Source organism: Tachyglossus aculeatus, chromosome 4, assembly GCF_015852505.1.
Source record: "Tachyglossus aculeatus isolate mTacAcu1 chromosome 4, mTacAcu1.pri, whole genome shotgun sequence".
Classification (NCBI taxonomy): domain Eukaryota; kingdom Metazoa; phylum Chordata; class Mammalia; order Monotremata; family Tachyglossidae; genus Tachyglossus; species Tachyglossus aculeatus.
In genome coordinates, this window is record NC_052069.1 from 113,330,907 (window position 1) to 113,344,650 (window position 13,744).

The following is a 13,744-nucleotide window of genomic DNA, read 5'->3' on the forward strand; positions in this document are numbered from 1 at the left end:
CCCAAATTTAAAAATTATTTCCCCATAAATTATACACTGAGAAATCCAGACTCTATTTATTCTGGGATTTTCACCTTTCCCATTACCAAACGGGCCTGAATGAGGAATACACTCAGGCAGAAAGAAGCCCAGGTTGTAACCTGCAGTATTTGAAGCTTACTGAGAGGGGAAAAGCATCATAATAAATGTACGTGACCTTTCCAGGCCACTAGACTTAAGACTCCCAGGCCCTGAGAATATTAGCTCTGGATGTCATAAATCCTCAAGGCCTTTCTTTCCTCTCGCCTACCTCCTGCCTCTTGCCTGGAAAGCCCTCCCTCTTCATATCCGAAAGACCATCGCTCATTTCACCTTCAAAGCCGTATTAAAAGCACATCTCCTCCAGGAGGCCTTCCCTAACTAAGCCCTTATTTCCTTGTCTCCCACTCCCTTCTGTGTTGCCCTTGGATTTGCACTCCTTACTCACGCCTCCCTCAGTCCCACAGCGCTTCTGTATATATCCGTAATTTATTTATTTATATCAATATCTGGCTCCCTCTGTAGACTGTAAGCTCATTGTGGGCGGGATCCATATCTACCAATTCTGTTATACTCTCCCAAGCACATAGTTCAGTGCTCTGCACCCAGTAAGCACTCAATAAATGAAATTTATTGATTGATTGATGACTAGCCATAAACATGCCCCCCCATCTCCGCCCCTCCCCCCCGCCACCAACCAAGTTGGTTTAGGTTTAGTGCAAGTTGGAAAGATGCTACAGAGTAATCCAATCCAACTGAAAATGAGAACTGTTTGACTACCCTTCATGAACACCTTCTGGAGTAGCCAGAATAGGTCTTGCTGTGCTTCAAGAAGAATTGGACTTAGAAACCAATCTATCGTATTTATTGTGCACTTGACGTGTGCAGAGCAGTATATTAAACACTTGGGAGAGTACAGTACAACAGATGCTGGAAAACGTGGTCATCGATACTGTCCTTGCAGAGCTCTCTGCTCAGACTTCTTCCCTCCCTTGGCAGAAACACTATTGTTTGATGTATGTAGCTCCATATTGCATTTCACAGAATAACTAAAGATGGGGCCCCTGTGCAAAAGATCTTACTGTCTTTCTTCAGGCAAGGTGAAACAACTCAGTTGCAGGACCCCATACAGATAGGATTGATCATGTCTAGAATAAGCGACCTAATGAAAGGCAGGCTAACTGAAAGGATTTCGTGGACACGAAGCCTAAAGCTCCCTCTCTAACTCCTTTATCTCCTTCTGTCCCTTTGTTTGTACCCATGTTTGGGGGGCCCCTTTTCATCAAATGTGATTCTAGCTCTGTTTTCAGTTTTACTTACGCCAGTCCTAGTCACCTTTCCCTGCCATTAGGTCTTTATAGGACCCCCGTGCCACCCTCTTGGCAGAGTGGGAGTGTGGTATATAAAGCAGTTGGTATGCTTTGTGCCATGATGAATCCCAGCTTCTGCTTCCTCAGCAATTTAATAATGGCCCTTTAATCAAGGAGAGTGGTCCCAAAACACACACTTTAACAATAGTGCCTCGGTAACCTTTGGCAGTTTTCCAAACAGCAGCAGCAGTGAAGAGAGATTAATTTGTCTTTCAGTGTTGGCCTACATGCAGCTTTTGGAGGATTACTCAGAGCCTCAGCCCTCCATGTTCTACCAGACGCCCCAGAGCGAGCACATCTACCAGCAGAAGAACAAGTACCTAATGGAAGTCTACGGATTCAACGACTCGTTCAGTAGCGGCGACTCGGGTCAGGAGTTGGCCCCTCCCCCCGCCCTTCCTCCCAAACAGAGACAGCTGGTAAGTGGATTCCTCAGTGCCCTTCCTAACCTAAACCTTCAGTAGATTCAGCAAGGTAAGCAGAGTGGCCCAATGGGTCACTGGAGGCCTGAGAGACAGAAAGACCTGGGTCTTAATCCCGACTCTGCCATTCATCAGTTGTGTGACCTCAGCCAAGGCATTCCACTTCTCTCTGCCTCAGTTTCCTCATCTGTAAAATGGGGATGGAGACTGTGAGCCTCATGTGGGACATGAACTATATCCAACCTGATTAGCTTGTTTCTACCCCTCCGCTTAGTACAGTGCCTGGCATATAATAAGCACTTAACAAATACCACTAAAAAAAAAGAAAGGCATCCAGGGGTGTCATACCAGAATATTATGGTTGTGTATTTTTAGCCTTAACAAGGCAATAGATCTGTTCTGGAGTCTAAGTTAAATATAGACATCCTTCAGACAGAGCGAAGAGAACCCTTTTAATCATGATTTCTTCCAATGGAGGTAGTTGAGCGTAATTCTGAAATTAGTTAAACCTTCCAATTGTAACTCAAATTCAGTTTCTTTAACTTCCCTGGTGGTTGATGATCATTTCATTTCCCAAAGCAGGCTAATGGAGTGTGGTTTGGCTTTTCCTCAGACTGTGTTCTTTCTTGCTGGTGGACACTTACTTTGGAACCTCTTGCATCAGTTTTCCTGCTTTTCATTAACACTTGGCCTTTCCCAGAGGAGGGCTAAATAAGAGTTGATGCAATAGTCTGGGCCCCATCTTAGTTAGGTACTTAATTTGCATCAGTGGTTTAAGTACATTCAAGTTTATGGCACAGGGTGGCCCATTTCTCATAGGATCACTTCACATAAAGCAGAGTGGCATTAAACAAGGAAAGACCTGAATTTCCAATGTATTCTATGTATTCTTTCCCTACCTCCATTCTTTTGAAACCTCCTGTTTTCAGGATTTTACTATTTCTTTAGAAAGAAAAAAATAAGCTCAGAAATCAACCGAATTGCAGAGTGGTGTCACTGTCTCCATTTAAGCTTTCTGTCAAGAACCCAACAGTGAGTTGTGGAGAGTGAACATCATGGGTTGGAAAGGTGAAGTTTGGGGTTCAGTTCCTCAGTTGTCTCGTGACTAGTTTTATTCCCGGCCATTCTTCTGCATCGAAAGTCAATTCCCACAAGGTAAACCTATACCTTTTCATAGCTGAAATTAAATTGTTGCTTAAAGTCCAGACAGCCTTGATAGCATTTTATCAACGGGTAGAAGAGATTGCCAATTTTCCATTTTTCCAAGAGATCATCATATAACTACATCACATTGCCTGACTTTTCCTGGAGGGAGAAGTTTTCCGAAATGCAAAATTCTATTCACCTGCTATTTCTGTCAGGAACTGGGGGCAGTGGTTTCCGCCCGGTGGTTTAACAAAAGCAATTCTGGTTGTCTTGAACCAGCCTAGTAAACTGTTGCTCTGTTCCTGCTGCCCCGAAATATTCAGAGTGCTTGCATCAGTTGGGCTATGGCAGCATTCTCTGAATGTTCAATTTTGATAGAACTCTCCTTCCTAAAATAGAAAAAAGAAACAAAGCCCTGTCCTTTCCAATCTAGTAGCGCAAGCACAGATGCTATAAAAGGATGGCTTTATACCAAAGGGGTAGAGAAAGAAGGTTTTGAAACAGTAAGCATCTCATTCAGAATTGCGTTATTAATTTTCTCTTGAATCAGACTGCATGGGAATTTGCTCCTCTGTAGGGTTTATGAATATACGTTTTCTAGTCAGACTTCTTCTCCCCTAAACTTTGTGAGCCCTGTGTAGGGCAGGGACTGTGTCAGATCTGATTGTGCTGTATCTACCTTAGCACTTGGTACAGTGCTTGGCAGAGAGTGAGCTCTTTATCTGTACCACTATTATTATTATTTATTTGGAGGGTTTCACAGGCTCCTGGATTCGTAACAAAAACTGACTCCGTGGTCGATTCACTGAGCACTATCACAGGGTTAGGACAGAACAAAGCCTAAAGTAAGTGGTCACCTTTGAACCAAATAGGAGCCAAGAATAAGGGTCGGGAAGAAATTAACTGTTATTTGTTCATGCCAAGGATTCACATGTTCTCATTTTGCTAGCAAGGATTTTGAATTTCTGCACTCACACAAGTAGCTCGCATTTCAAAAATGGCTCTAAATTGGCTCTTGTTTTTCTGGTCTAGTTCTTTATTCATAGCCTGTTGTTCTGTGCTTTTTTTTCCCCTTTCTCCCTTTCTCTCTCTGTCATTTCTATTCAGCAGGCCTCCTATGCTGCTTCTTCCTTTTCTCCTGTCTCCTACTGTGTCCAGCAAACTAAAGTGCCCTTCACTCCTGAGGACACCAGTGCCACTCAAGGCATCAGTATGTCCATCTCAAACTCCTTTCTCAACCGGCACAGTTCCTTTCCTGTGCACTCGGTGAGTCACTTTAGAGAGAGAGAGAGAGAGAGAGAGAGAGAGAGAGAGAGAGAGTGTGTGTGTCCTGTATTTATACCTGTGATATGAGTTTGCACACATGGTCTGTAGAAGGAACACCTTTGCACCCATTGCCTCCCAGTGTGAATTTGTTGGTAATGCTGTATTTTGTGACAGTGTAACTCATCAGAAAATCTACCTTCTGCCCTTGAGCAGAAGGCCTAACAAAAAAGAAAGGTGAAAAAATGGCAAATGAAATTATGTGCCTTGATTGGATCACAAAGTTTACTACATTGAGTGGGGAAAGGGCCTGATGAAAAATCCCAAGTCAAACTGTTTATTCATCAATTTTTCAACTCATTCATTACCTATTGCATGATTCACTATGGAATACATTATGGTATCCTATTTAGATGTACCTTTAGGGCTTTGTGTGCACAGTGAAATCAAAATTAGTGTCCCAAACCAGAGTCCTCACTATTGTTCAAGAGACCACTTAATTTCACTGTACATGCATAACGACATCCAAAATGATAGATAGGACTCTGAATGCATGACTTTATAATTAAACAGGAAAACTTGTTTATAAGCAAACTCCCCCTTTTCCCCATCTCCCCAGAAGTCTAGTGAATCCCTGGTATAAAGCCCTATTTGACCATCTTTTGCTGATATTGTAAGCTATGTTTAATTTGCCTATGAAGCTTTCATTGGTTTAAAAAAGAAAATATGGACATATTTAGAATGAAAACATAGGTAATTTGAGCCCAGATACCAAGTGTTCATTACAGTCCCCCTCTAGACTGTAAACCTGTTGTGGGAAGGGAACATGTCTACCAACTCTCTTGTATAGTACTGTCCCAAGCATTTAGTACAGTGCTCTGCTCAGAGTAAGTGCTAAATAAATGTCATTGATGATGACCTGAAGACAGGGCTGCCTGGTCTTCACTTAAGCTCTGAGCTTTGTAAGCTTTGTGAAGTCATATAATCTCCCTAGCATCTAGTTTCCTCATATGAATTATATGGAGGAACCTTAAGGTTTATCCTAGTACAGTATCTTGAAAGTTAATTTAGGAGTCATTTTAATACCCGTAGCAAACAAAGGTTATAGAAACGCTAAATAGCAACAGCTCCAACCCACAGCTTCATTCTGTTTTCTAGGAAGGTGCCTCTGGCAAGTAACCTTTCACAACTTTCCTTGCCATTTGCTCTTTAAATATGAATGGTCTTTGTGCTTTTTATCTAGGCTCAGAAACAGCATTTGGACATTTTGTTGGGCCTGTGTTTAGGAACACATGCAAGTAGACAAATTGCTAGAGAAATAAAGGACATTGCAGAACACTGCATCTTAAGGACAAAAAATAATGCTGTGGGTATAACTGCATTAAATTTGCATGTCAATAAGCCTCTTGTTAGAGACAGCTTAGTTTAAGGTATCCTCTCAGATCAGTAGGCCCACAGAATGTTCAGGTGACTGGTCAGTGAAAGGTGCTTTATTAAAACAAGGAAGCAGTTTGGGTTGAAGTGGCATTCTGAAGTGCTAAATGCTTGGAATATTTGACAGCTGGGATTCTGAAACACCAGATGCTGTCTAGTTTTAGATTTTGCACTTATTATCTTTCTGCCTTTGAAAAAGAAAAGAAAGATGGGAAATAGCTTCCAGGGGTTTGGAGAGCTACCAGGGAACACCTTTAATTTTTAGGCTGACATCCTTTGATCTTCTTTGGCCTCAGACACCTTCCTGCATGCAGTTCCAAAGAGCCATCCCTTGACCTGGAGCAAATGTCAGCAAAGTTTTAAGACATCTCAGAGAGTTGTGTTCACACTGGCTAAACCCTTCCTCTTGGAATATTTTAAACACCGAAAACCCACTTAGGTGAACATTAAACCCGTTAAAAGATTAGGCTTTGGGTGCTCACCTGTCTTAGGGAGATTTAGGGTATGGAACTGGTAACCATAAACACACACCTACCAGGCGACTAAGTAATCAGTGCTGATTATTAAAATCTTTAAACAGAGTAACACATTAATATTCCTTTGAGCAAAAGCCCTCAACGTCTATGAGGGAGAAACAAACTCAATAAACTGTCAGTCCATTGACAAACCCCAGACTCCTCAACTCCCCTCAGGCCATCTGAGCTGTTGCCTTGTATGGTGGTGCTTCCTTATACTTGGGAGAAGAAGGCAGTCCAGAAAGCGAAATGCCTAGTCTAGCATTTTTGTCTCAGACTTCAGGGAGAGTTGCCATCCCCAATGTGATTTTTTCATCAGCTCAGGGAAAGAGAAATCAATCTCAATTGCACTTGCTACATCTCAGAGCTTCGGGGAGGGAAAGTTCACTTTCCCCAAAAGGACTTTAAACCTTAAGACTTTTAATAAAAGAAGGAGCTATGCTACACATCTCTTCCTGCAGAAAGGACCTGGCATTCAAAAGCTTACTTGCCATGGTTTTAGCTTGACTGTTCATTGTTTTAGCAGTATTACTGACAAAATGCATTTTTTACTACTCATAGGATCCTATGTTGTGTGCCTGTACTATTTGAAATTGCTTGTCCACCTCTCCTGCCCCTGAACCGTCCCATCTCTGTTGCTTTAATTGATCTGAAGATTATCCCGTTACCCATTCTCTTTTCGTCCGGTCCATCTCTGCCTCCATCACTCTGACTTCATTACCTCTTTTAATTCTATCCTTTGCTTTCTTCCTCCCTCCATCTAGCCATTTGCTGCTGCTGAGAAGCAGCATGGTGTAGTGACTAGAGCATGGGCCTGGATGTCAGAAGGTTACGGGTTCTAATCTTGGCTCCATCACTTGTCTGCTGTGTCATCTTGGGGCAAGTCACTTTGCTTCGCTGGGTCTCAGTTACCTCATCTAGAAAATGGGGATAGAGACTGTGAGTCCCACAGTGACTGTGTCCAGCTCAGTTAGCTTGTATCCACCCCAGTGTACAGTGCCTGGCACATAGTAAGTGCTTAACAAGTACAATTATTATTATTGTTATTATTTCTCTGCCGATAGGCCCTTTCCAAATATGCCACCTGAATTTCTATTATGTTTTCTCCTTTCCTTTTCTCACACTCGCTGGGAAATATTCTCATAGTCCTGTTCTCAGCTCATTGATCATTTCTTAAAGAGTTTGAGTTGATTGAACATAATTTCATTTTCCAGCAATGCAGCTCTTACCTCCTCCGTAAACATCGGGGGTATCATGGAGGTACTGGGGGAAAGGATAGCGATAGAAATAGTTTTTACCTCTCCTCCCCTTCACCTCTGTTCTGCACCTGTAACTTAGATACAATCTACCCTCCTCAGAATAGCTCCGATTGGAGAGTAGTTGAAATTTCACTAAAAAAAGATTCGTCAAAATTAATAAGATGAATGAGAACCTTCCGCTTTCACCTCAAGACTGAATTCTTAACTAGGGGTGAGGCTGCATTGGTGACCCATCCAGATTCATCTGTATTTAAATGTCCCAAAAGCGTCACTGAGAAGAAATATTGCCAATATTTTTGGTGAAAAACTTTGTTTAGTTCACCTTGAAAACTTCAGCAAAAATTATAGAGCAGCTGGTGTGTCATTCTAGATTAAAAAATAGTATTATTATGAGATGTCAGACCTAAGTTTTTGTGCACCAGAGCATATGCTCTTAACAGAAGGCTTAACTTGATGTAGACAGTAACTTCTGTAGAGTGCTGCTGCTGTTATTGTCAGCACAGAATAAAACCTTCAGTGCTCTAATCCTATCAATTAATCCGATTCTCCTTTCTCATTAAGGAAAGAGAAGAATGTCCTAGAGTTTCCAGCATTTCATGCAGAATTCTTATCAAATTCCCCAATCTACCACAGTAAAACTTCCTTCAGACAATAGGATGAGTTCATCTTCAAGAAAACAAGGCTAAGGAAAAAAAATGCTAGCCCTGGGTTTTTGCCACCTCCTTTCTCAGCTAGCTTCCTTTCAGTTTTGATGTTTTCTTAACAGTACTGTTTTTGAACTGCCAAACAAGAGTGGAAAATGAAATGTGAGATGAAATGAGAGAAGGAAGCAGAATCAGATGGTTGATTCAGCATGCAAAATGGCTTGGTGAACCAAGGGTACCCCCAACCATCACTACCCCTCAATCCCATCATGGAATGATTGGGAACAGATTTTATATTCTTATCCTTTATGATTGTCTCTTTGACCATTTCTCACTGACGATGTGCATTCTAGACAATGCCCAACTCATGCCAATTCACATCATCTCCTTTGCTTACCTTGTTATTCCTAGAGGTCCCATTGTAGCTAAAGATGTGTTTTTGCTTTCATCGTAATCTCCAATACATGTGATAGGATGAATTCAGAGTCAGAGTCTCCTGCTGCGAAAATCACAGTAGGTCATTGCCTGTGTGGGTTGGTGTGGGACGCATCTGGCTGAGAGCGACACCCAGAAGCTCCTTGCGTTGCAAGGAGCCACTCAGAGTCAGTTGAGAGTCACATGACAGGCAGAAGCAAAGTAGCTTCCATTTCTCATGCCTCTCATCCTCCTCATCCACCCACCTCCCAGCCACCTACTGCACTCCCCATCTTGGAAGCATGCTTTTGGGAATTTTGAAGTTGGACCATCCTGAGATGGTCACTATTTGTTCCAGTTTCCAGCTCACCTGCGTAGACCCAGGCCGTCAGACCCATGCCATGATTTAGCAGGCATATATCAATCAGTGATATTATTGAGTACTTACTTGGAACAGGGCACTGTATTAGTTGCTTGAGAGAGTGCAATACAGTTGGTAGGCATGATCCTTGCTCTTGAGAAGCTTATTGAATAAACCAATTGGTTTGAACCCAGCTGGGTTCAGCCAGTCTTGGACAGTCACTTGTTTGTCCTGCTAATTGGAGAGCTGATCTGTCTGGAAGAAGAGGGAAGGGAGGCAGTGAAAGCATCTTTTAATATTCTTTTTGTTTTGCTTTCCTGTGCTGTTGAGCTGAATTGAAATGAGAAGAAATAAAAACAAAAAGGTACATGCAAATTCACGTTTACCTTTGCTGCTGCAGCTGTTACCAAGCCCACTGTTGGGTAGGGACTGTCTCTATATGTTGCCAATTTGTACTTCCCAAGTGCTTAGTACAGTGCTCTGCACATAGTAAGCGCTCAATAAATACGATTGATGATGATGATGATTGGGCCACCTTTAAATGCCAGCCTTGCCACAAAGGCAGCTGTTTTTTTCTCAAGTTTGGATTCAGGTGGGCCAGACTTGGAAGTTTCTTTAGTGCCTTTTGACCCTAAAAGCAGCTCCCCCAAATCCAACCTTTGCATAATTCGTAAGCTCTCTGTTAGAGATCAGTTTAGTAAGCCATATAGGATCAAAATAGGGCAGAAATCTCTCTAATAATCAGAAATGAGGATAAAGAATATGTCTACCTTTCCTTCCTTTAAGAAACACCCTTCTCCCTCCCATCTCATAAGTTTTTTGATTATGTGCAAGCTACTGGAGGCAAGATCCTTGACTGCAGTGTGATCTGAACCATGTTTATGTTATTGAGGGAGTACTTGTTAAGAAAAAATGATTTTTCCCTGAGCAGCTACTCTCTGGGCTGCTCTAAAGCTCAGCTTGTGATGGAATTGGAGATCAGGATGGCTCCGCAGGCTTTCTGTTTTGTGTTTCTCAAGAGTGGGTGTTTCCACAGTACTGCCAAATCCCTCAATCAACTAGTGTTTCCCAATCATGTATCAGCTTGTGCCTCTGTCTAGGCACGTTTATTTTTTTTCATTTCCCTCCAGACACCCATTAAGGGTAGGATGTTCTGAACACTCTTTAGGGAGAATCATCTTCTTTTTGGCAGTAATCCCTCCTAAATACCCGCCTAACGAATTTGATTTTTCAGTGTGACTTGCTAAGTCTGAGGGGTAAAAAGCAGATCTGTGGGATGCTTATATCCCCTTGGTTCTGGGAACTCTGTTACTAAACAGGAAGCCAGAGGGCCCAACTACTCTCCTCTTTTATCTAGGAAGTGGGCAGTAGAAAACTTGAGCAAATATTAGGCAGCCGCTTCTCCTTGCCCACAACGTCTGTTTAGAAAAAACTTGACTATTTTGTGCAAGTTGTAATTGCATATCTGAAAGGCAGATGTCTTCCACCAGCTGGCAGGGTGACTTGATGCTCATATGCAAAATTTCTGGAAATTTGCCTCAAGAAACTTCTTCTCAAATGGCAGTTGTTACTCGGCGAGTGCAGATTGACTGTAATTTTCCAGTTTATCAGCATTTGGTTCTGTAAGGGAGGGGACTGATGGTTGTCCTGAAGTCAGATCCACTGGAGATTGGTTTTCCCCCAGTTCTGCAGTAGGACCATCATCGTTGTTGCCAGCAGTGTCCTTAGAAGCACACTGGCCCTGTGGTATTTCAACAGGAAACCTGCATCAGGTCTGCAGTAAAATCCTAGCACTGGGCCTGGAATATTGAAATATTGTAATGACAAAGGAGCAGAGAGAGAGAAAGAAATTGAGGAAAAGGGAGGTACAGAAGTCTTGAGGTCAAAGAAAATGCTTTTGGTCCTAAATCCAGCCTGAGTGACAAGGAGTGAACCTTTTTTAGGTAGGTGTGATTCCCTAACAGTTCACACTGGTGACATGTTTCAATCCCCATTTTCCCAGCAGACCTCTTCTTCCAGGGTAACTTGGCACTATTTTGTCTCATGATGATGATGATGGTGATACTGGTGTTTGTGGGGTGCTTACTCTGTGCCCAGCACTGCCCTAAGCACTAGGGTAGACACAAGATAATCAGGGCAGACACAGTCCCGGACCCAGATGAGGTTCACAATCTAAGGAGGAGGGAGAACAGGTATTGAATCCCCATTTTACAGATGAGGAAACTGAGGCAACCTCATCCTGGCTGCTTTGTTCCTGATCAGCAGAAAAGAGTGATCTTATAATGTGCTCTAGCAGTGCCCTCTGCTCAAATATGCACTTTCCCTAACTCACTTCATTGTTGACCTGGACCTGATTTGGTGGATTATTTTGAATTTAAACTGTGTAGGGGTAGGCTGCAGCATTTTATCGCAAGGTACACTCATAGTTTTTCTTTTCCGGTGCTACTTTCCCCTGCTTGCTTTCTGACCTTCATGAAACAGAGCTGTGAGCCATATCAGTAGTATTGCCACTTTGCAGTGTGGAAATCTTGATAAGATCCTGGTGGTTTTCTCCACCTGCAGAGCTCTTCACTGTTGATGTCTTGACTAGTCTCACTTTCAGGCTCTCACCAAGAGAACAAGGTCAAATCTATTCATTTGTGCTCAGCCAAGTCCTAAGAGGAAATGGTTCGTGTTTTCTTATTAATGGCCGTTTGTTTTTTATTACTGCCTCTGAGTTTTACTTTAGGCAACGTAGCTTCAAGAGGAAAGATAAAGCCCAGGTGGCTCAACAGTTTGTGGATATTTATCTTCAAATTGCCCTTGTTTTCCTCTTCCCTGTGTCAACCTCACCAAAAATAAGATTCACTGGTCTTCTCAACTCCCATTATCTTGAAAAGCCTTGGCTCGCAAGATAGTCTTGCAGTGTTCACTGCTTATACAGTACCGGCCATATAGTAAGCGCTTAACAAATACTGTTAAAATCCTCTCTTTAGCCTGGCTAGGTAGAGTAGTTTGTTATTTAAAACAAGTAGGTGGCATTAATATTCAGAAGAATACTGAGTCATCGAGGGAGATTTCTTACTGAAATTTGGGCAATGAGACACATTTGTCTCTTTTTTTGTATTTTAAAGCATAGCCTATCATTTCTTTAAATAGAGCGTTCACAAAGGCTCTGTACCAATCAGTCAGTGGTATTTATTGAGCGCTTTCTATGTGCAGGGCACCATACTAAGTGCTGTATGATACCACAGAGTGCTTAGTTTAGTGCTCTGCACACAGTAAGCACTCAATAAATACGATTGAATGAATGAATGAATGAACAGAATTAGCAGATGTGTTCCCTGACCGTAACAAGCTTACGGTCCAGAGTCTACCATTCAAATCCCCATTCTTTCTGTTCATTCCTATGCCATCTAAGAAATGGGGTTTTCAGATTTCTCGGCTTGAATTTAAGCATCTCTATTTCCTATTAAATCTATTAGTATTGGAAAGAAGTTGATGAATAAATAATAATAATAATAATAATAACGGTATTTGTTAAGCACTTACTATGTTCCAAGCACTGTTCTAAGCTCTGGGATAGATACAAGCTTATCAGGTTGTCCCACGTGAGGCTCACAGCCTTAATCTCCATTTTACAGTTGAGGTGACTGAGGCACAGAGAAGTTAAGTGACTTGCCCAAAGTCATATAGCTGACAAGTGGCGGAGCCGGGATTAGAACCCATTACCGCTGACTCTCAAGCCTGGTCTCTTTCCACTAAAGCCACGCTAGTCAGTACTTAACAGAGACGGTACTGACTCTCCTGAAACTGTACCTGGTACACTCCGAGGACTTCAATTCGACATGAAATTTGGGTACAAAATTGTTATGTTGTTGTTGCTTTGTAAGGAAAATGGGTGAGATTCAAGTTGCAAAACACGATCCCAGAGAAAAAGAATACTAAAAATAGCCTTAGTCCTCCACCTTGCTCCCCAAAATACCCTAAGCCAAAATGCTTTTGTTATGCTTCTTGTAGCTTTTATTCTTAGAATTCCCAAACAGTCTTAAAATAAATTTGAGAAATTACATGAGGAATTTGCTTCTTCCGGAACTTATTTGGAAGGTACCATTAACTAGTAAAGGTAACTGTGAACTTTTTTTATAGTTCCAGGAAAGATTTGAAATGTGGAAAAAATCCAGCATTTCACTGAACAGAAATAAAATAAGCACAAAACAACTAAAATCATTACCTATTTATTGACCTTGTTTCTCTTGCAATTATAGACTCTGTTGTTTTGTCAAGGACTTGGGCTCATGAACAGGATTTTCAGTTTAACACAGCAGCAGCCAAAGCTGTAATTAACCTGAGCTAAATCAGATCATAATGCTGGGCCTGTTCTTGAGATGAGCAACTAAAGACTTGGAACCTGAAAATCCCTCAATGTTCAGAGAATGCCCTGCCACCTGTTTCCTCACATACAGATCTGGGGTCTTTTATTAGAAGTATCTTACATCGCCTCAGCATCTCTGAGCATGCCCAAGGAAAGGCCATCATCTCTAAGAAAAACAAATCTGCAAACTTCTGTCCAAAAGAAATAAACTCATGCCACCATTTACTTGAGAACTTAGTACATCTAGTTGAAAGGATCCTTGTTCTAAGAAATAAAATGCCTGTGGATCCATTTTGGAAAGCTCATTATGGGAAAGAAACGTGTCTGCTAATTCAGTTGTATTGTACTCTTCCAAGTACTTATTTAATACAGTGGTCTACACATAGTAAGCGCTCAAAAAATACCATTGATTGTGGGTGTTTTTTAAAGTCTTTTTTCTTACATATTTCCCTCAGGAAGATGAGATCGAAGTCGAGCAAATAAAAGCAGTTTTCTTTCAGTGCATTTTCTTTTAATCATATTTTTCATTGTTAAATCAGTAGAA

At 41.7% G+C, this 13,744-nt stretch overlaps 1 protein-coding gene across 7 annotated transcripts in view; it reads left to right on the forward strand.

The window, feature by feature from the left end:
- Positions 1–13,744, forward strand: part of RAPGEF1 (Rap guanine nucleotide exchange factor 1) — a 165,448-nt gene that overhangs the window by 119,401 nt on the left and 32,303 nt on the right. For 3 of the 7 annotated variants that reach the window (XM_038745183.1, XM_038745185.1, XM_038745186.1), the window contains 2 exons: positions 1,605–1,807; positions 4,064–4,222. In XM_038745183.1, the coding sequence (XP_038601111.1) occupies positions 1,605–1,807; positions 4,064–4,222 (362 nt within the window). The remainder of the gene's footprint in view (positions 1–1,604; positions 1,808–4,063; positions 4,223–13,744) is intronic. The other 4 variants (XM_038745184.1, XM_038745187.1, XM_038745188.1 and 1 more) reach the window with 2 other exon arrangements.